This window comes from Rhinolophus sinicus, linkage group LG05, assembly GCF_036562045.2.
Source record: "Rhinolophus sinicus isolate RSC01 linkage group LG05, ASM3656204v1, whole genome shotgun sequence".
NCBI lineage: Eukaryota > Metazoa > Chordata > Mammalia > Chiroptera > Rhinolophidae > Rhinolophus > Rhinolophus sinicus.
Window position 1 is genome coordinate 181620653 of NC_133755.1, and position 23526 is coordinate 181644178.

The 23526-nt window shown below is 47.6% G+C and overlaps 1 protein-coding gene across 3 annotated transcripts in view; it reads right to left on the reverse strand.

The window, feature by feature from the left end:
• The window catches only part of PDE10A (phosphodiesterase 10A), a 475662-nt gene that overhangs the window by 274180 nt on the left and 177956 nt on the right, over positions 1 to 23526 (reverse strand). For 2 of the 3 annotated variants that reach the window (XM_074333806.1, XM_074333805.1), the window contains exon 2: positions 6839 to 6973. In XM_074333806.1, coding sequence (XP_074189907.1) covers positions 6839 to 6887 — 49 coding nt within the window. In that variant the 5' untranslated portion in view covers positions 6888 to 6973. The remainder of the gene's footprint in view (positions 1 to 6838; positions 6974 to 23526) is intronic. The other variant, XM_074333807.1, reaches the window with a different exon arrangement.

Here is a 23526-nt window from a genome sequence, read left to right on the forward strand (position 1 = left end):
CGAGGCCAGGTTCTTGGATTGTTTGCAGTCTTGCAAATCATCATTTCTAATCAGACAGAACTGCAGCCATTCCCTGAGCCTCATGGTGTAATTCATGCTTTGCAGTCACACTGTCCAGGCAGCCTGTGGTGGCCGCCTTCTGTCTGAAGGGCCATCACGGGTTCTCTGCCGTCGGGATGTTGGCTGATGCAATTGATGCTTCATCCTCAGCCAGATTCAGGGAATCGGAATCGGACAAAATGTGGGTCATTTCACCAGGTTTGAGAGCCATAACAAGGTTTTGCAGGTAAAAGCAAACAAACAGCAGAAAGGTCACACATAACCGGAGGTTGTCTTTTGTCACTCGCACATTGATTCAATTCTCCCTTCATGAGGCCCAAAGGAAGACAAGGCATAGTGCAGATTGTGTATCAGCGCAAAGCTTTCAAAAGTGAGTTCCAAAGCTGTCACAGACACGAAGTTAAAGGAGTTTGGACATCCATCTGAGGCTGGATGTCTTCTGAGAACGCAGATGAGAAACACCACACGTTTAAAAGCTCAGAAACTCTGTCCAATATGCTGACTTACTCCAGAAATCATGCATGCCATACTCTACTGTTTGCTCTGTAAAACTTGGTCTGAGGCCAAAAGCAATAAACTGTGACCTGACCTTACATGGAACGTCTCATCTGTCTCCATCCTGTGCCTTCGAACCAGACGCCTTCCCAGCAACTGCCCTGCCCCTCCCTCTGGTGCTCCTGCTCCCTGACCCTCATCAACGGCTGTAGGACGGCCCCCCACTGACGGCTGTAGGACGGCCCCCCACTGACGGCTGTAGGACGGCCCCTCACCGATGGCTGTAGGATGACATGGGGTCTGAGGAGTCAACAGAGGCCCAGCCAGCCGGTCTCTCCTCATTTTCAAATCCCTTGAAGTTCTCTAAGGAAGAGTGTTGGTGGCCAGTCCCACAGTAGTAAGGATGTGACTTCACAAGCCACAAAATTAGATCACCAGGAATGGATGGGACAATCGGATGCACACAGCTTCGAGCATTTTCTTTTACACACACCCAAACATATTCACACACGCTCACCAAGGAGGGAGTAAACTCTGTCACAGTAGCGTCGCACACAATATGTTGTCCCCAACAGGGAAATTCTGTATACGTTTGGGAGAAGGCTCCAGTTCGCAGGCTGTGGGCCAGCAAACACAGCGGGCGTTGTTGGCTCTGGTCCTCGAACAATACCCACTCCCAGATGAACAGATGCACACAATGGCAGCCGCTTTGGAGGGGCCACGCAAGCTCCGTCAACAACAGGCAGCACGATGATCAGGAAGGAAAGGGAGTGAGAACACAGGGCAGCCACTGAAGCTACACGCTGCCAGTGCCACCAGCTCAGTCCCTTAAGGGGTGTATGTGGCCAGGACAAGTGCAAAGAGGCCACATGGATGGACACATCCCTGTCACCTTGGCTTTCTTGTATGGAGTCCTTTCCGAGAGGAGTCCACAGACAGTTACATTATTATCATCCTATCTGTGACCACCCACGTCCCTCAGGGGCATTTCTATCCTTCCCATCACACCTGCCAACCTGCCGACCCTTAAAGAGGGGAACAAAGAATCAATGAGATTTGATCAACAGCAGAAATCCTGTTGATTGGGTGTTCTGAGCAGGTTTCACTGAACAGGAAATATCTCTTTTTGTCAATCTATATGAGAAGAGTGAGAGACTAAAACCAACACACCAAGAAATGGGAAACCAAACAGTTTAAAAAAAAAAAAAAAAAAACCTGTCCTGTTATATACTCGACCATCTTATGCTTTTGGTCAAGGCAAAGCAGAAAGTCGTACCTTAGAGAAATGTAACCGATGAACTCTATCATCTGACCAGCTGATAAAGGTCCACAGCCAAATACCCAACTCGGGTATATATCCATGGTTTTCCCGTATTCTGCAGTCCAATCCGTTTCCGTCTCTACCCTTCAGATTATCTGCTTTTAGAGTCATCCCCTTGTCACTGCAGACCCCACTGTCCTTGGTGCCCTTCTCAAAGGGCATAGACCTTGAGCCCATAGCAGGTGGCTCTCTCTGCAGTCTTTCGCAGAATACTGGAGCTGCCTGCCAAGCACCCAGCCGCAGGGGCCCACCCCACAGTTCCCAAGATGGTGCCCAGGGGGACAGGACCCAGGGGGACAGGACCTAGGAGTTCTTGTAATCTTTGGAACTTCATTATGATCCCCATGTCACCCAGTATGGTCCTCTGTGCAGAATCGGTCTTCAAAAACTACTTCTTGGGGTGGTAAGGAAGATTCCATGAGTCCAAGATATTGTTCAAATAATTTGACGTAACATAATCATGGTACATCAAATAAAACTGACTATAAGTAGACCTTCAGCTGAAAATTATTCATACACAGCTTTTGGTTTTATTTCTCTTGAGATATGAGATGGCTATTATAATTTAGGTAATAGATAATTTTGATGAAAGGCAAAATATGGAGTCTATTTTTAAGTAAGATGCCATAACTTTAAAAAATGACCATTGCCTATGCTCTGTTTAGACGATAACTAAAGCAATCATTTGCTGATGAGGAAGTCTTCATTGAAATAGTGCAAATTTTATTGATTTACATTCAAAATGCAAATTGTCCCCTCCTTCCAAAAACACCTGCGATTGCTTACAATGACACAGGCACGACAAGAGAGAAGGAGGTGTGGACAGCGCCAGGGTCCTCTGAGAACTAGGAGGGAAAGGCCGTGTTTGTCCTCTGAGTAGGGCGAGCGGGTCCTGCTACGGGTCCTAACACCATCGTTGGTACAAACACCCAGGACGAGGCACAGGGCTGACGGATGTGGTGCAGTGCTTTCGGAAAAGCACACATTAGCGACGCCAGGCTCTGCAGAGCGGGAGAAGATAGTCTGCAAAGCAGAAGCATCCTTGTCACCAGAAAAACGTCCTCGACTGGACCACAAGTCTTTCAGTGACGTTACTGTTGTCTGGATGAAGCATCCTTCATAGTATTTATTTCCCTTTGCTTTAATTCTATGTTCCCTCCGCCAACCCAACTACTGTGTTGACGTCCCAGATATCTCACTATCAGGAAGGAGTTTTCCGTGGATCCGGGACAGGGAATTCTGGTTACCGGAAAGGGATTGTTATCAGTGTAAATCAGTAAATGAGTGTTCTGATATATGCATACGGGAGCTGTCTGCTATCATGTAAGCTAATTAGTAAGTCCAGTTGCTGATGTGACACAGATAAAGGCATGGACGGGACGAGAGTCCCAGCCACTATCCCTTCCCCCTGCCCTGCCCCCCACACCCCCATCCTGAATATTCAGCCTCAGTGTTCACACTTCTCTCCATTAAAACTCAAAGACTGTGATTCAGTCAGTACACTTTGCTGGGAGCTTCCCAGCAGCCAAGTGGAAAACCTACTCATTAATTCAGATTACCTGAGAAAAGGATCCTTTGGGAACCAGTGTTGGAAAATACTAAAATCTCATTTTCATTGATCATCTAGATTTTAGGGAGAAAAAGACTTGTGAATAACAATTTTTCATGGTGTCATTCAGAGAAGAGCAGATTTTTCAGAAGATGAACTATTTTTCTTTGCCTTAAGCCCAGAGCTATTCCTATCAGAGTAAGTGGTTTCGAATTTACTTACGTCTCTGGAAAACCTGAAGCCTGCAATCCGATCTAGGGGGTGTTACCATACAAAAGTTGCAATCCAAAGTGTGTTCAACATCAGTTGTTTAAAACAGAAAATATTTCCCCATGGAAACAGTAATCTTAAAACTGTGGGAACTCCTGGGGGACGCCCAGAAAATCCTACTTGACCCCAAATGTAGCTAAAAGGGTGCTAACAGTAATCATCAAATGCCACGTTTTGGTCCCTGAACCTTGAGCCAGGCTGCTGCCGCTGACATGTGCCCAGCCCTGGACTGGCCCAACTCCAAATGGGGCTGGCATGGGCCCCTCCTCCCTGCTCAGAGCCAGGTCTCGGGGTCCTCAGTCTCCAGTCAGGGCCCCTCCTAATGGGGTCCCAACCAGATCATTGAACTGAGACGCAAAGACCCACCTCCCTCGCGGCCTTCCATCTTTCTGGCAGCAGCGTCTTTTAGCCTCAGAACTCACACCTGAAGGTGCTCATAAGCCCACCATTCAGGACATGTGTGGGGGTGGAGGGGGTGGAAAGTGCCTCTGGAAATGAGTCCACTCGGTTTCAGGGGACTCCTGTGTTGGGTTACTAAGAATTGAATTGTAATACAAACAAAATTTGGAATTATAATTGTTGGAGTTTCGTTTATGGTATCTTTACTGTGTTCTGGCTCAGTTGTTTTCCTCTCACGTTCAGCCCTGGCTAGTAGCTGTCCACTTGGCCCTTATGTCCCTGGTTCTCACCGGCAACCTACAATTCAGGGTTTCCCAGCACTTCAGAGACGTGGTCTTGCCCTCACCATGTTTCTCTTACACTTTTTCAGGATTTTATTCAAATCGCTCCTACATTTACTTTGTTCCCTTCTCCAACAAACATCTCTTCTCCCATGCTAATCTTTCTTTAAAAATATGCTTTCCTTGAAGATTCAGAGCGGCACTACCCAGGAGAATGTGGCGGTGCAAACAGTCTACTTCTGTGGGCTTCCACAAGCGGCCACCCCTGCGTGCGGCTACGGAGCCCTGAGACGTGGCGGTGTGATGCACAAACTGAATTTTAAATTCACTGAAAATTAATGCACTTAAATTACAATAGCTACACAGGGCAAGTGGCTACCCAATGAAGTAAGGACGTTATTATTGATTTCCACACTGGAATTGAATCTGACATTGGAATTGAATGTGTACGTGTGTGTGTGTGCGCGCGCGCATGTGTGTCTGTCTGCCGGCAGCTTCCTGGGGTCCTTTTTCCTTTAAGTTCTCTCGAATGGATGATAAAGAGGCTTGGCCCGTGATCAAGGCTGAAAAGAAACATACTGAGTTTCCTCTTGATCCTTGGCCAGACAAGCCAGTCTCCACCTGGCTGTAAGGTGGTCCCCTTTGCTGCTACTGGGGTTCAGCCAATCTGCCCTGCCCCGTATTAAAGAATAAACAAACCCTCTTGACGCCAACCACCACTGCCAGCTACTGTCCCACTTCGTTGTTCTATGAAACGATACTCACAGGAAGCGTTCTCGACACTCGCTGCCTCCACCCTTCTCTGGACCCTGTCCGGGAACGTCTCTGCCAGGCTCTCCGCCTGCGCCTGCCTCACCAGCCCTCGTCGAGGTCCGACCCACATTGCCCAGTCCCATCTTCACTTCCCCGATGCGCTCATCACACTTGCTCACTTTCTCCTGGAAATGCTTCCTCCTCTTGGTTTCTGGGCCACCAGACACCTGGTCCCCTCCTTCCTCTCACCTTGCTGGTGCATCTCCACTTCCTGAAATGAATTCTAAGTGCGGCGGGCTCAGTCCCCGGCTGCTCATGCCACTGCTGTCCCTAGGCGATCTCCACCAGATCTCGAGCACCGTATGTACATCGTCTTCTGCCTCCCTCAGCTCCTCCCACACCGCGGCACAGAATCCCACCATCCACTGTCACTCTGCATCATTCGGACATCGATCTACAGGCTCCTCACTCAACACGCCCGAAGCACGGCCCTCAGTGCTCCCGCTCCACAAACCTACATCTTCCCTGCTCACCCATCACAGCAAATAGACCAAACGAAACAGCCAGCTAGGAATGTTCCTTTTCTCTCCTTCCTTGCACTTCCCTCCAATCTATCAGCAAGAACCGCCAACTGTGTCTTCAAAATGGTACCGACATCTTCTGGCTTCTGTGTTCTCTATTCCCCAGCTGGGACATGCACCCGTGGAGACAGGGACCGTATCTTGGTCCTAATTGGGTTCCCGGGTCTCAGAGTGAAACCTGCATATGGCAGGGGCTACATACTATTCACAGAGGAATGAATGGGCATCGCCCTTCGAGAAGCACCCCAGCTACACAGAGTCCTCCACTGGCTCTGCACAAAGTCCCCTGGGTTTCAATGAATACACAGAAACAGACAACTGAGAAGTTGTCACGGTTTTGCTATTTTAAACATGCCTAAACATACAAAGTGGTCACTTCTAAAGACGGCCACCGCCTTCTCTGTGCTAGAAACAGAGAAAAGCACATCTGTTTTCATATTTTAGAAACTTTGGTTCCAAAGTTCTAATAGTCCCCTTCCACGAAAAATTTCAAATAAATCAAGAACTTTTTGCTACCGTGTTTCCCCGAAAATAAGACCTAGGTCGACAATCATCTCTAATGTGTCTTTTGGAGCAAAAAGTAATACAAGACCCAATCGTATTTTACTGTAATATAAGACCAGGTCTTATATTAATTTTTGCTCCAAAAGATGTTCTTCAGCTGATTGTCCAGCTAGGTCTTATTTTTGGGGAAACACGGTAGATACTTTGTTCAGCGATAAAAGCCATCATATACAAGAAACGCACTGTTTGGTGGTGATTAGGGCTGTTATTCTTCACTGTGACATTAAATGACTCATTTGGCGGTGGTGTTAATCAGTGTCAGACCTAACTTCAAAAACTGCAAAAGGTAAAAAGGATGTATATCGGTCAAACAAATCCTCAAAAATAGAAAATCTTCAGTAAATAAAAGGAGAAAAAGCATACAGGTGTCTTCCAGAACTCAGGCAAGGCCGCCTCTACATTCCAAACACTGCTCTAGCACCAAGCATCCCCACGGCTTTCCCCGCCACGGACAGTGGTCTTGCCCACTTGTCCACCAGGCCCTGCTCAGAAGGAGGAGAGAAAGTGGGAGAAGGGCAGGGATAGTCTCAGGGGACGGAGGGTCCCACCAGCAGCTCCTTGGTACCTGTTGCGTTGCAGGAGTCCAGGTTGCTTTCTGCAGGGTCATTGCTCATCTGCTCCCGGGTGTCTGTCCTGCTTCTCAGTGTCAGCAAAGCAGGTCCTTTGCTTCCACTCTGAAGTGTGAAGGGAAGGCAGCTGGCTGGAGAGAACAACGAGACATGTATCAGTGTCAATGACTGCTGAAATGCCCCCTCGTCATGGGCAGCGGGGCACCCCCTGGAGTCTCCGATCACAGAGCAATCCTTTATGGAGTAGGTGTGACCCGGGCTCCACTGACCCTTGATGTGGGTGCACACACACAAACCCACCCAATTACAGCTCTGAGCTGCGGAGTCAGAGCTGTACCGGGCAGAGCACCCACCCTCAGGCCATGTCGGGACCCTGAGTGCTGTTCACGGAGGGGCTGTAGGAGTGACTTCACTTGGCAGACCTCCTAAGGGGTTTGCAAGTCAGCTGCACTCGCTGGCACCTCCAGCCAGACCTCAGATGTGGGGCCGTGAGTGTGTGTGGGGGTGGGTGGGTGCTGAGATGAAGGCCTGTGGGGGGGTGAGGGTGAAGGCTGGACTCGCAGGCTTGTCCAGTGCAGCCCTGACCTACGTTCAGCTGAGCTACAAAGCGCTTCAGAGCAACCCAGGAACTGTGTCTGCCTTGTCAGACCTGTGGGTCTCAAGTGCATTTTTGTGACACATGATGTGTGAGTGTGTCTGGCAGTTTTCATCTACACCCCAGGGGTGATCAGCAGGGGGCCTGTTGTAAGACCAGGGGAACAGGAACCGAATCACAAAGGGACTCTTTGGGGCCCTAGAGGGAAATCTGTTGATTCACACATTCAGGAGACTGGAGTCTGCCCAGAGTCTGAGGGTGGAGGGCCGGCTTGTTCTGCATATAAAGTGACTGCCGGCTGTGAACTCCTCTCAGTGCAGGGGCACAAAAGAATGTGTGTGAACCCAGAAGGTTCTGCTCAGGGGCTCTGGGATGCCCCACCCAGGACCGTGGAGAGTGGATGCCCTCGGGCGTTTGCTCTCCTTCCCATTTTGCAAAGCTCTGGTGAGCAGGCAGGCTCTGTGTGAACTGGGGGCTTCGGGGGACCTCACAGGGTGGGTCTGCCCTTGGCAGGAGCCCAGGTGTGGACAGGGCTGGGGGAGGGGCCACCACAGAGGCTGGCCGCCCAGATGCTGGCAGAGGGAGAGTGGACGGGGCCCCTCGGTGAGCCTGTGGGGCTGGAAGCTGGTGACACTTGCGTGGGGTTTATGTGCCGTCACCGATACTGTGCCCTTATTCATCTACAACCAGCTGAGGTTTAGAGACAGACAGGTTACACAGGTTTCTAAGATTAGCAACCATTTTTCATACGGATGAAAACCAGGATTTCAAAGTGTTGAGGTGCTAAGACCAGAAACATTCACCCTAGAACCACACTTGGCTCTTGCGCTAAAAGTCGGCCACCAGAACCTGCGTGTGCGTCAGATGACCATCATCTAAATTTGAGCCAATCTTATATTTAGACATTTTCCCCCCAAATCCACCACTTGGAAGGTTCCAGGAATGTTGCATTTGGGGCCAATGACAAGACCATGTTTTCCTGAAGGAAAAGCAACCTGTAGAGAAATAAAAGATTCCAGGGGAGGGCAGGGGAGAAGGAGAGTGTGGGGAGGTGGAGAGGAACACACACACACTCACACTCACACACACTCACGTGCACACCCGTCCACAAAGTCTCCTTCAGCGTTTCAGTGAGGGGTCGGGGGTAGGGAAGACCCAGCAGATGGCTAGAGGCCCAGGAAAGAGGAAGGAATGCAGCTGCCTGCCGCAGAGCAGCCGACTGACTATCAGATCACAGCAACACAGCCGGCAGCGCCCGTCCTGTGGCCGCTGTGCTCTGACAGGTGTGGGGCTCCGTCCTACTTCCCAGCACCTGTGTCCTCTGCTGTGGAACCACACAGCTTCCTACTGCAAGCTGCTCTCTCCCAGCCTTATGCTGTTCTGCCAAGCAGTTATGTTTCCCTTTCTTCTATGCAGCATGCCTGGGATTCAATGTCATATTAGGTACAGGCTCGTTTACCACAGAAAGCCCCCCACCCCACTGGGGCCTGGACCACAGAGCAGGGTCCCATGCGGAGGACAAGCAATGGGAACACAAGTGTCCTCACAGAGACCACTGAGTCCTTCTCTGGGCCAGCCCGCTGACACCCCAGGTATCCAGGCACAGGCCCGGTCTCAGCCTGGGTCAGGGGCCTCCTGACATTTGGCACTGAGGCCTGCATTATGAATTTCCACAACTGCAACATGCACAAACTATTTACTATTGATTTGGTTTGTGAAATTCCTAGTGCGATTGCTTTGTAGAAGCTCCTTCCTTCCCTTCTGTTCTCTGAAAATATTCACGCATACAGCAGAGCAAGGCAGAGAGCGAGCCACCGGGGCTCCCAGGGAGGGGGGCTGGTGTGCAGGCGGCAACGCCTTGTATGAGGAAGGTAGAAGCAATGCTATCGTTTGCTGTCAGCAGGTTTCAGAGGAATGTGCCGAGAAAAAGATGCGGGGTTCACAGACTGACAGGTTGGCGCTCTGGGAGAGCAGTCGGAATAGTGCGTGTGTGTATGTGTGTGTATGTGTGTGTGTGTGTGTGTGTGCGCGCGCGCGGTGGGAGTCAGTTTAAGAAGAACGGCCAGGACAACGTTTGGAGGTGCAGAGCAGAGAGCCGGATGAGCCTCTGGGGACAGCATGCTGGAGGAGGCCGCCACAGGCTAACGGAGCCGAGCACGGGCTCAGGAAGGGAGCAAGTAGCCGCTGTGACGGAGACTGACGCTTACGGACAAGACCAGCCAGGGTTCCGAGCCCGGCCGCTGCCAGGGAAGTGGATGAAGGGTTAAGAGTGCTGCCCCGCAGGGAAGGACGGGAGACAGTTCTCCTTTATGCTTAGGGAAAAGGAAGAGATGGGTGAAGACAAAGACATTGCCGTTGAAGAAAAGTAAGAGGGCGGAAGCGCTCATGATGGTTTTGAATGTCCAAATAAAATGAAATACCATACACCAACATCTTTGCTTTGTAATGACTATTCCGCATTTTTTTAAGGCATGGTGAAACATACATAACATTACATTTACCACTTTGACCATTTAAAAGTGTTTGGTTCTGTGGTGTTAAGTACATTCACATCGTTGTGTGATTTTACCATCCACCTCCAGAACAGTCCCACATCCCAAACTGAAACTCTGTCCCCATGAAACACTAACTCGCACCCCACCTCCCCCAGCCCCTGGAAACCACCACCTACTTTCTGTCTCTGTGAATTTGACCACACTGGGAACTTCATGTAAGTGGACTCATACAGTATTTTTCCTTTGGCGACTGCCTTATTTTGCTTAACATAATGCTCAAGGTTGATCCATGTTGTAGCATGTGTCAGAATGTCCTTCCTTTTAAGGCTGAATACCATTCCACGGTACGGTTAGACCATAATGTGTTTATCCATCCATCCCTTGATGGTTGCATCTACGTTTTGACTGTGGTGAAGAACGGTGCCATGCGCGTAGATGTCCGATTCCTCTTCAATCTCCTGCTTCCACATCTTTTGGAGTATTTACCAGAAGTGGGATTGCTGGGTCATAGGAGAATTCTACATTGCATTTTTTGAGGAACCACCATACCATTTCCACAGCTGCTACACCATTTTACGTTCCCACCCATAAAGCACAGGGGTCCCATATTTCCACAACCTCACCAACACTAGTTTTCTTTCTTTTTAAAAAATAATTGCCATCCTACTGAGTGAGTTGGATCTCATTGTGGTTTTGGTTTGTATTTCCCTGATGCTCAGTGATGCTGAGCATCTTTTCATGGACGTCTTGAACATTTGTATGTCTTCTTTGGAGAAATGTCTATTGTAGTCCTTTGCCCAGGTTTTAGTTGGGTTGTTGCTTTTCTTGTTGTTGAGTTGTGAGAGTGATTTATATAGTTGGATATAAATCCCGTATCAGATACATAATTTGCAAATATTTTCTCCCATTCCATGAGTTGCCTTTTCACATTGTTAATTGTGCCCTTTGATGCACCAAAGTTTTTAATTTTGATGAAGTCCAACTTACCCCTTTTTCTTTTGTTGCCTATGCTTTTTGTGTCATATGCAAGAAATCATTGTCAAATCCAAAGTCATGAAGCATTTCCCCTATAGTTTCTTCTAAGACAGACACAGTTTCAAAATATTTACCTCCCAAGTTTCTTTTCCCAGGAAGTCACTACATAATGTCGTCTGCCAAAATGTAGGTGTAAACCAAGCAAAAGGGAGGCATGACATAGCGGGAGATGCAAACGGACTTCCCGGCATGATGGGAACAGAAGCACTGGGACAACATGTGTGCTACCGGCGGCGCCCTTCACGTGGAGCAGAGCTGGGGGGGGGGGGGCTGCTGCAAGGGACGGACATGGACTGTTTAGACGGAGTGCTCTAAACGGGCTTGGAATAAATTTGAAAACTGCATTTTTATCTGTGACAGATCTGTTAGAGCATTAAAAAAAAAAAAAAAACCACCAAAGTGTAGCTGAAAAAACTAAGCACATGAGAAACGAGGTTAATATTAATTGCAGGGAAAATAAAAGTTGTACAAGAGAGAAAATGGAGTCCAAGTACAGTGTTCGGCTCAGGCACGGGGAACATTTACACAGACGCCAGCACTGTAACCAGTGATGGCGATGGCGGCACACAGAGCCCCCAGAGCTGGAAAGCAGACCTCACCTCATCTGCCCAGAGAACTCAATCCTCACTTTCATGACAGACATTCAATAGCTGATCTGAAAACAAACAAATCATCAAGAAATAGCAATATATTATTTAGAAAAGGGAAATAAATACCTAAAAGCAGAAATAAGAGGCTTAGAAGTGGTTGTATCTTGGTAGCAAGACGGAGCGGGGGGGCGGGGGGGGGAGGATGCTTCAGTGTTTTGTTCTAAGCTTGTCAACAATGTTTGATTGTTTTTTAAAAAAAATGCCCACATATACTTTGGGGTGATGTTCAGACTTCTGTATTCTTTTCAGAATTTCAGTGTCCCCACAGTGAGGGTCACCACGGGCTCACAGATGCTGCGATATGCAAATTAGAAAGAGGAGCCCCTTGTCTGCAGCAGAAGCAGACCCGGGCCAGCACGTGTGGTTTCCCGAGGACAGAATGGGCTGGATTTCAGCCCTACTTGTGTCCTTAACCTGAGCAACAGGCACGGAGCAAACTGGAAACCACACAGCAGCACTGACCTAAGAAGGATGCACAGGGTGCCAACAGCATCCAAAAAGGAACAGAAAATGGGACTAAGAAAACCCTACCTGCAATTACCCTATGATCAAGTCTCAGCTCCTCATGTGTCCTGTGAGGTGTTTCCAAACCTCTGGTTTGAATGTGAATACCAGTAATAAACAATACACGGTGGCTGAAATCAGCACCATCAATGGAACACCCTGGGAAGCGCGTTTGGACAACAAGGATGTGGCCGACCTGGAGCCACCGTCATCCTCATGAAGAAAAGCACGGCCGGGCATTCTTGGCGGTCTTTAGCTGAGTATGACCCGATGCTGTGACGTGACTGCTACGAGGTAGGGAGTTGTAATGCAATTTTGGGGTGAATTAACGAAAGTCCAGTCATAAGAAACGGAAGATAGTCCCAGCATCCTCTGCTCTGGTCAGGCCACATATGCAGTGTTGTTCTCAGCTCCCGGGTTTAAGGAGGCTATTGACTGTTCACGCAGAATCTTTAACGTGGCAAAAACCAACCACACAGAGAGTTTGAATGGTTGTCTGTAACTAGTATTAGAAATTAGAACGTCACACGGAACAGTAATATATTAGACTTTTTTTAATGCACAGGATTTAAAAAGTTAAATGGGAAGAGAGACTGACTCATTATAAAGAAGGAGTTTGTAATTCAAATTGAGCCATTGAAAAATAAAATGTGTTGCCTCACTATTGGGATTAGAACTGGCCCCTGAGGGTGGGACAGGAGGGCAAAGTTATAAGTGCTTTCATGTCCTGGCAACCCCAGCTTCCCTGTGTGAAGGGTTTATGATTTTCAGCACTTCCCGTAAACCTTAAGCTAGGAAAGTATACTTCAATAATATTTGATTTGGGTGTTTGGTAAAGAATGATTTCATCCCCAATCCAATTCATTACTTCTTAACTTGAAAACACTATGAAGCATCAAGATGTATGATACTTTGAATATGAATTAAGATCCAAGAGAATTTCCTAAGAAGGACGGGACTCTTGAACTCCCCAACTGCTCTAGAGAGCCCATTCTGTCGTTCTTATTTCCTATCTGTATTCTAAGTACCACTTACAGACTCTGACATCATAAGTGGTTCCAGATTCCATCAGTGGTGCACAATGAATTAAAAAGCAATAGAATCCAGATGCTTTTTCTGGTAAACAGTTCCTTTGTAGGAAAAGTAAACAGAGCAGGAAGGACAGTCGTGGACTTCCCCTAAGACATGCATTCAGGTATGAGGGAAGTCTCTGCCTTTGCACCCAGTTAGCTTGCAATTCCCATTAGCAGATTCACTGGTCTGCAAACACCATCTCATATATTTTTGCATGTCTTCTAAATGATTCATTGATTGTAATGTTTTAGAAATATAGCCTACAAATAAAATACTGATACATAAATTAAGAGAAGCAAAGGCTGTAATAAAATTCCTAAAGCTGCTAAAAATTCCCTCTGAGAACTACTTATGACTATCTTTCCACAGCTAGCTATAAATTATTGTTGAAATTATAGACTTCATGGCATTACACTATTTTCTAATCCTAGGGATTCCAAGGTGATTTCTTATATGGGTGTTAACCCATGAATTTGTGTGTTTAATCAAATGTGTATTTCCTCCCTATTTTTGGAGTGGTACAGAATCATTTACATGATTATGTCAGATAATGACACCTAATTAATCTCATCTTGATGTCAGATAAACTTAATGGAAATCTCTTTCCCAGGGATGCCCAGTGCTATGGTGTAAAGCAAATACCATGGGCTTACACTGCTCCTTCACCGTTATCTGTGGAAAAGCAGAGGTAACTCCCTCTAACCTAATCCTGCTCCATCTGTATACAACTATAACACAAGGGTTAGAAGTTTCATTTTAACTTACATTCATGCCAGCACAATGCCAGGTAAGGTAAGATCTTGTACAGTCTGGTGTATGTAAAGTTCAGAGGTTTCACGTCTACTGAGCATTCAGAAAAATCAGAGTTAATGTCATGTCACACCTTTGCAGGTAAAACAACACAGCCTACTGATCGAATGAATTCTTTTACAAAATTTGATCCAAAATAAATTAATGTATATTTTGCACCCAGAAGCTTAATTGGAACAGCACTTGTGTTTGAGTTCAGCGTAATGATTTAATGTAACCAAAGTGTGACCTCGCCCCTGGGCACCCTCTGCGTTGGCGAAGACAGCTAATGATTAGGCCTCACCCTCCGAGTTCTGGTTCCCTACAATCCCCCTGGGGCACGCGATAACACAGCCAACCACTTCACAGCAGATGGGGTGAGAGGCACAGCCACAGTGGCCTGGCGGTTCAGAGGAGGTGGGTCTGGCATGGCATTATACAGTTCTGAGCTTCACCAGGACAATCCTGATTACTTCCTGTTTGGCCACTGCCCATTCTCCCCTTGCTTCTCTCTCCTTCGTTCCCAGTAGACAGGGGAGCTTGTTTGCTCTCTAGTCTATAAGGATCTCCGAGTCCTTTATATTTATGACGTGACATGTCCACACAAATAGTGCACTTTCACTGTCTTCTTTCCCATGAAACTGCTCACAGCCAGCTAAGGGATTTGCTCCGACGCACAGGCTGTGATGCCAAGTCCTGGCGGTCGTGCCCCAAAGCCCGCAGCAGGCCATGTGAACTCCGAATCTCACGGGCATCAAAACAGAGAATATTTTGCTATAGCCGCTAACCGTTCTGTACTTTAAAGTCTGTATTTTAGAAACAGCAGGGAAATCAATAGCCCCTAGCCTTTCCCAGAGAAGTGAGGTAGGACATGACTTGTAATGAGCTCATTTTGAGCTCTGTTTACAACACAGAGAGATGCTCGTTCTGATTACCTGCTTCCAATTTGTTCCTTAAACACTTTTAAGCCAATTCTGAAGGTAGGCAACCAACAAGGAATTGAACCAAGGTTTGATTATCTCTTTATTTTCCGTTGGAGGTCACTGTGTGAATTTTATTCAAATAATATACAATCCCTCTGAGAGATTAAAAAAAAAAAAAAAAAAAAAAGAACGAACTTCACTGAGAAGTCACGTCATGAATTATGTAAATGATGCCAGAATCAGGACTCCCCGGGCTTCTCAGTACGCGCTGCGGGTTCAAGTCGGTGGCACGCAGTCCATCAAAAGGAAGATAAAGGGCGGAATATTAGTCAGCAAAGCGCTGCACAGAAGTCCCCTTGTTTGTGTGCATACACAGAGCTTCTCACTGTGAAGACTGATTGCTCAGAGACTTGGCCATAAAGTCCCCTTGGAAACTAGGGACTTTATGTAAACTCACTGAATTATGATGTCGGAGTTGAGAAAGACAGAAGTCACATAGTCTCATCTCCCAAGGGATCGTATTTTTCATGTATAAAATGAGGTTGTGAAATCTTTCCAGCTCTCCTCAGGGCCATTTTGAGACTAAGAGTGCCACAGATGTCAAAGAGTGGTAAGAAACTGAGGAGAACTATCCAAATGCAATGTTAACTTATTACTCCTATTACCAGCATTCTGACAGAGCAGCAGGTAAATAGCTAGACTGTTAGAAAAGTAGGTAAATAGCTAGACTGTTAAAAAGGCGAACATCGGGCTGGCTGTCTCGTCAGTACTCACCTGAAAAGAGCAGCATTTCTCTTTGATATCCTCGTGAGATCCATCTAGCCTTTGAATAGGTCAACTATACTTTCAAAGTTTCTCTTATCATACCTACTGGGTCCTTTTCATTCCTCTACGATCTGCTCACCGGGTAATTAAGGGAAGCGTGCTCAAATCTCCACATTTACTGGGAAATGGCTATCAGCAAATGAGGCTGACTTCTATTACCAGTAATTAGGTAGAAGGAAACACAGAGTGAAAATCACAAGGTGCAGTCAAGAGGTTTCACTTTTGCCAGCCAGGGGGCTGCTGATCTTCACAGAGACAAGCTCCATTCCAGTGTCCTCGTCTTCCTCACTCAGGCAGACCCAGGTCCCTCTCCAGGGACGCAGAGCACCCAGACAGCGTAGGTTGCTCATTGAAGGTCATTTCCTGGTGGTGAGTCATCTTGTGCGTTCATGAGACCTGTGCAGTCAGACGGGAGGCCCTGGTGACAGTGTACCTGAAAGGTCATGGCTGTTTGTTGACTCTCATTCTCGGCGGCGTCACTGCCTTTTGCACTTACTAGAAAAATCGGCCATTTTACTTACCCCTCCCTTGCAGTGTTGGACGGATGGAGGGCTTCGCTGCCCCCACCTTTCGCCTCCCTCACTCTTCTGCTGCTTACCAAAAAGACACACTCTTTCTGCAACTATGGCCACCCAGGTGTGTGCAGTTTGTTGTTTCCAGCTCCGTGTCATCATCTGCAAACATTCAATGGGACAGTTTCTTTATCTGTCAGGTGGAAGGAGCTGGCTCTGAGGCTTTGAAGGATCCTGTCCGTTTGGTCAGACCACAGACGTTGAGTTAGATCAGCGTAGCCCGTCTTCTTCAGAGGCTTACACTCACTGCTAAGAGAATACGGTCTTCCATACAATAGTTCTATTCCGACTTGTTTTAATATAGGCAGGGACATAACACATTGTATTATTGTGTGCATGCCAGGTAGGGAAAGGAAGAACGAAGGAGTCACACAGTTATAAAGGCTAAAGGTCCAGGGTTTCAAAGAGCAAGAAGCACCTCATCGGGCCAGAAGGGAAGGGGGGCTTCCTGCAACATCCCAGCCCTCGGAGCCGGTGGGGTGGAAGAGGGAGCCAAGAATACCGGAACTCCTGAAGTTCTCCATTCTCTGAAGCCGGCAAATAAATACACTGGGAAATATTTTATAGAACTGAAAAACACTATAACCTTGAGGAACATACACTGAGGAAGCATTAATTTTTGCCCCTTAGTTAAAAGAATTATACTCAGCAATTAAATAGAAATTTTCAAAATTTTAGATTAGTCACAAACGTAGCCGCTGTTACACTTCAGCAAAATAAATGCTGAGCCAGATGATATAACTCAAGCAATGAAAGTTGCAAACACTGCATGAGGTGACTCGGGCTGAGTATGAAGGGAAAGTGGAGGGAGGTGGGTTGCTTGTGTTCAATGGTTCCCAGTTGGGGTGGCGTCTGGGCCAGTCACCGGGGCCTCTTCTTTGTGAGAGCAGGAGGTCTGACCCACAGCCTGGAGAAGCCATGTCCCGGGCAGGCCCGTCTTTGCCACCATCGGGGCATAGGCAACACAGGATGTCCTTGCTGTGTTGAACACACAGGACAATATTCTACAGGAACAGTTGCCAGTAAAGGAAAACACTGAGATTTCCTTTGGACACTTCTTTACCTCATTCCTGACCAAACGCGAGATGACAGAGAAGCCCAGGCGTGCTCCAAACCAACAAACAGAAAACACCCCCAAGCCAGACAAATGAGCTAGTCTAGAGGGCATGACATGTGAGCGCACCTCCTGTCACCGTGTCACTAGGTAACCCCAATGCAGAGGGTTCTTCTGTAGGCCCCAGGGGAGCGTGGTGGCTGCATGCCCACCCTGCCTCCTGGGGCAGGGCCAGAACCTGTGCCCTGTGTGCGCCCCCGGCAGGAAACGTTTCCCAGCTGTGCAGACCATACAGCAGATGCCACTGGGGCCGAGCTGAGGCCTGACTTCAGACAGAAGCATTGACACAAGCTGAATGATTAATACAGAGCAGGGGCTGGGAGGCCTGACACTGTTTTCCTCCCCAGAATCATATACTGAAGCTGTAGGAAATTTTACATAACTCCACGTCATGATTCTTACTCAGGAGCTTACATCAGAGGTCAGCATACAGAGTTCGTCTGAGGGACCGGACCCCCACCCCGTGGACCTGGGGAACCCCTGCTTGCAAAGGCGAGGGGTCTGTCTGCCCAGGGCGCCAGGGACTGCAAAGCACAGCGCTCGGTGTCTAGTCCTCTGTCCTTCTTGCTAGCAGAACATTGTGGGTCCAGGAAAGGATCACTAACAGAACGCTGATCCTCTCCACAGGGGCCGGGGAGTGTCTCCGGAGTGGGCCAGCTCACTGGTTATTTTCCTAAGGCTGGAGCCACAGTGGGACACGCAAGAATTCAAAATGTCTATGGAAATTGGGAGGGGTGGCCAGGAGGAAATGGCCAGAAGGTCAGAAATGACATAAAAGAAGTGAATAAATGTGCTTTCTTGTCCAATCACTTGCTCCATTGCAAGGAAAAAATCCTAGCATGTTTGTTTACTTAATGGAACGTAACCTGAATAATCCATGTTTCCAAAGGAAAATGAAGACATTGTATTTTGTCCAGCTGCTTTTCATCTCACACTGCAGAAAAGACCAAAACTCAAAGCTGCTTTGTAAGTTTGCAAAAATGAGATGGGGGGAAGGAAAAAGAGAAAGGGATGATTATTATTTTTTCCCCAGACAGACAGCTAGGTCTTGGTCTTCAGCAGAAAATGACGCAGACATCCAACCAACCATGCAAGGAACCCCCACGCTCACTACACAGACAGTGGCCAGAGGGCGTACCTGATGATATGGGGCTTGGCAGGGATTTAGCTGTGTGTGATTCCCCCTGGTGCCCGGCATGGGAAGTCAATTTCTGGAACACCAGGTGGCCCTTCCACCATGCTTCCTGTCAGAGCCAATGTCATTGAGATGCTCACTTTATTGAGCTACTTCAGGGGCTTGTGCGCCTTCAGAACAGCTTCTGAAGCAAAACAAGAACCATGAGTCTTCACCACCGTGGGGGAGAAGAGGGAACGAGTGTGAACCGGTTCACAACACCGGAGTCACCCCCTCACTCAGGAGGGACTTGTGGGTGCAAGATTGTCCCAACAGACACATCAGCTTTTCTGCTTCCACAAGGAGCTTGCCAGAAATAATACAGATGGTGAGGAACGTGCTGGATTGAAAACAAGCATCCGTTCGCAATGCCCACGTGCCAATTTTCACCACGCAAAACACCGCCCCTCACGATGGGGGTATTGGAAGAGTGGGGATGGTGAAAAAGAGGAATGTCGTGGCGGTAACATTTTTAGGCAAAAATGCATTTTTAAGCCATCTGATGGGTAGGTAAGGTCCATGAATGTGTAGACAGCCTGAAAGCAGATGTAGAGAATGGTGGCCTTGTCCTCAGAGACGCTACATGCCACATCCACAGGCACTGACGTCCCCTAATGAAATTTAAACCACTTCCTGGGCCAAATATAACATATCCACAGGGCATGAGGTGGCCCCCAGGTCCTTAGTTTTTCACACCCTGCTTTCTTTATTAGCTAATTTATATTAGGTAAGAGTTATAGACATTTAATAAAAAGAGACAGAATTGTCATTTGGAATGAAGCTAATTAAGGAGAGGTTAGGAGGAAATGGATATATGTAAAGTATCCAGTGAAAATTCAATTTCAGTGAAACTGAATGTCAACCTTTTTCAGATGGAAAATCCCCAAAATATGGCAGTTTTTTCATCCTGATTTTATTCTCTGACTTACAGACATGAAGAGATGAAAGGAAACATCAGAATATTTGGATAAATTGTTTTCTCAGATATGGAGAGTTGGAAATCTATTTTTTTTAAAGGATTGTGTTGGAAGATACATAAAGGCAATAATAGAACAATACCACTGCTCATACCACTGAGGGCAGTCACCCCAAAACTCAGCCTACGTGGGAGCTCCCATGGGTAACCAGGGGGCCCAGACACCCAGATCTAAGCGTCTTGGTATCCTTCAGGGTCTTAATAAACCTTCGACTTAGATATTTAAAACCATACACTCGGCAAGGCCTGTAGTGATGGCTTCTTCGGAGCTGACCTTCTGTAAAGGGGAGAGCAAATTTGAAGGTCCTCATGTCTACTCTCAACTAATCATGCCTTCTGTGGATTATTAGGGGACCACAAGCCCAGGTGACTTTAAAGGGCAAACCACACTAGCTTCAGACCTCTGGTAACATCATGAGCCGGAGAAAGTAGGACAATTTCTGTTGTCCCCTAGAAGAATGATCTACACAGCCAAGCTGCCTTTTGAAGGCAACTAATAGACTTGAATACATGCGTGAAAGTCATATATGTGGGCATAGTTTCAATAAATATGTCACCTGTGTACATTTTTTTTTTTTTGAAAAAAATCACTAGAAGATGCACCACAATGAAAAGATAACAAAACATGAAACCCAACCCAAACTCAAGACTAGGTTAAACAGATCAAGGAACCCTGAGACCAAGTAAACAGAATTGAGTGAAAACCACCCCTTCCCAGTATTTCCACATCCCTCTTCTCATTTCTACTGCAGTATCCCATTTATCCTACAAAGCCGAACTCAAAAGACACCTTTTTTCTGAAGTCTTTCCATATTCCCAGGTCCCCATGTCAAGTGAACCAGTCCTTTCGTCTCAGTGTTTTCTGTACCATCCTGAACTATACGTGCAGCACACATACCAACATGCGAGCAAACGTGTGACTTACAGAGATGACACCACTGAAGAACCCCTGTCCCCATGCCAGCGATAGGACAAACGCCACCACACCCCAGATGCTGCTGGAGTCCCCTCACAGTGTCCCCCTGCCCCCATGGGTCCTGGAGACATGACAGAGAACATGAGGGGCAAACCCACCTCCTGCAGAGACAGTAAACACATACAGGAGTAAGTGGGTGACAGGGTGGCAAGTGCGACAAGGGAGGGACCTGCAGTGTCAGTGGAGGTCAGGAGCCTCCTGCCAACGGGCATTTGGACAGAGACATGAGGGAATGAAGGAAGCAGCGGTGTGCACACCTGGGGAGGGGCCGGGGCACTGGCCTCAAGCGTAAGGCTCAGAAGCCAGGAGTCCGCTGGGCATGTGGGAGGAATGGCGGCAACCACGTGGCTGGAGGGCCGTCAGCAGGGAAAGAAGGGTTCAGGTTTTGTGTCAGCAACCGGAGTAGTGGGAGAATGACCGGGCTGCTGTCCATCTATGTCAATTATGGAGAGAAAAACTGAGAGTCACTGTAAAACGGCCAACCAATAAAATGCCATGTAGGGTCATCACGTGTGTCTTGGGGGTCACTCTTTAAGCTCTAGCCAGGCTTCGCTGGTCCAGCAGTAAAAGGCCCATCCTCTACAGCCGAAACTTCCAGTTTGAACCCTAACTCTGCCGTTTCAATAGGGCGGCCGTGGGTGAGTTATTGAACCTCTCTGTGCCTCAGTTTCCTTATTTGCTATATGGAGACTGCACAACGTTACTGTGAGGGTTGTGTGAGTTCAGGCATTAAAACACTTAGCGCCATGCCTACAACGGAGCAGGTGCTCAAAAAGAGTGAGCTGCCATTTTTCCAGTAAGTGAGATCTGCAGAAAACTTAGTATTTTGTCTTATGTTTTCACCTGGTATCAAGGGTCGATGTAAGAAGCGGCCAAATAAGGTGGGTCTACATACTGGGTAAAACTGCTGTGGAAGACCTGCCCGTGGTTTTCAGAATCTCTGTGTGAAACTCACGAGGTTCACTTTTCAGGATTTAGTTTTGGCAGAGAATGTTAGTTTCTTTTGTGAGTAAATTAGAGCTTCTTGAGCCCTAGTGCAGGGCAGACCATGTGCTAAGGACCCTTCCCTTTGTGTGAATTAACTCGTCCTGTTCTCTTTCTGCTGCGGCTTCAGGAAACAGGAAGGTAAAGACTCAGCTGCAGCAACTGGAGTCGCTTTCCGACAGCCACCTTATTCTGTGCCTCCACCACTCCCCACACACACCCCTGGCCCTTTTTACTATAAAGGTTTCCTTGTGGTTGAAGCCAACTCCATATGGTTCCCTGGCAGTCTTGCCTATGTGGAAAGCTCTTACAGGACTCTGTTTTCTCCGAGCTCTCCCACCCCTGGTTCCCAACGACAGCTCTATCGGATGCCACTTGCCGTCTGGATGACTAACTGCCACCTGCTCCAAATTCCAAAGGCCCTCACTGCCAGCGATGGCAGCATGGTTGCAGAAGTGGCGCGCCCTTACATGCCCAGCACATTGCCAGCCAGGTCACAGGCACACTGGCTTTCTTCCTGCTACCGTTATCCTAGGGATGGAGCCCTGTTCTCACCCTGCTGAGAACCCCACTGGCCGTTAAGACCTGAGGTAGGAAATATCATCAAGCCAGGAGCTTGATTACAGCGAGTCCTTAAAGAACGTTCGGGATGGTGATTTATTTTCTTGTATATCATTTTAGGTGAGAAACAGCTACCTTGGGCTGGAAAAAAGGGGGACAGATTCTGCCTGTTTCTAGCTGCACTGGGGTGAACTTATTCATGGTTTAATCTGATCTTTGGCTTTCCGCGTTCTCACAGTTGGGCTGCCGGGTCCTTATTTCCCAGGATATACTTTTCTGCTAACACACTGGTTTGCGCGGCACGTAAAGGTGTTGTCAGGATAAATGGCATTGTCTATAAAGTGCTCGGAGTTCTCTGAAGAAAAAGCATGGTAGAAGAACAGAACATTAGCACGTTATTATTCTCATAAAGAGTGGGTGGAATTACAAAGAGAAATCTTGTCAAAGATGTAAGGAAACTTAAAAGTCTGAGACTTTAAAAGGCTGAGATTATTAAAACACCCAGTTGTTTGACAGGAGAAAATTAAACTGTTCTCTTGTCTCAAAAGATATAATGTCACTTTCTCTTTACTTACTGTACCCCACAATCTCTCTTCCTGCACCAAACTTTCACTGAAGTCAAGAAAGTTCCATCTATGAAAGACGATTGTTCGGGTGCACCAGGAAAAGAAAATCTGGTCCAGGAGGAAAGAAACTGGTTTCTCATCACCGGCAGCACCTCCAGTCCTCGGAAGATGTGGGACCTGAAAGGGAACAGCTTGCATCCCGGCAACTGCTCACTTGTGTTCGTGGATATGGCCTGAGGTGGTGGTTCTGCGCAAGTTGGGGAGACGGACCAGGATAACAGCTCAAAACTGGGGCCTTGCCTTTCTCCAGCCCCTGGAGAAGGAAGCTACGAGGATCATCACCTGGGAAAGAGACACAAGGACCACATGTCCCTGTTCTCTTCATGAAAGGAAAGGTGCCTGCGACGTAAAAACGTGATACCCGCCCCATCTGGAGGGACACGGCTGTCACCTAAGCCAGGTTGCTTCCCACAGAAAAAGATGTCAAAGTGACAATGACCAAATAGGGGGGGAAAGACACACAGATCGGCATTCCCCAAAGAGCTGAAGCTAGAACAAGAAAAACCTACGGTTCTGTTTGAAATTCTCAGACGAAAGGGTTCAGAAGCACAATCGAAGAGCAGAATGTTAGGAAGAAAGGGGCAGACAGACTGAAGAACCAAATACCAACTTCTAGAAATGGAAATACGGTCAAGGAAACTAAAAGAGAAGCGAACAGCCTATCGGATGACGTAAATGAGAGAGAACGTGGGAGCTGGAACGCAGAGCTCAGGACTCCCTAGAACCCAGCTGAAGAGCTGGGACACAGGATGGGGCAGGAGAGGAAGGGGCACAGGAAGACTGGGTCCGCTCAGTCCTCGTGGGGGCTCCA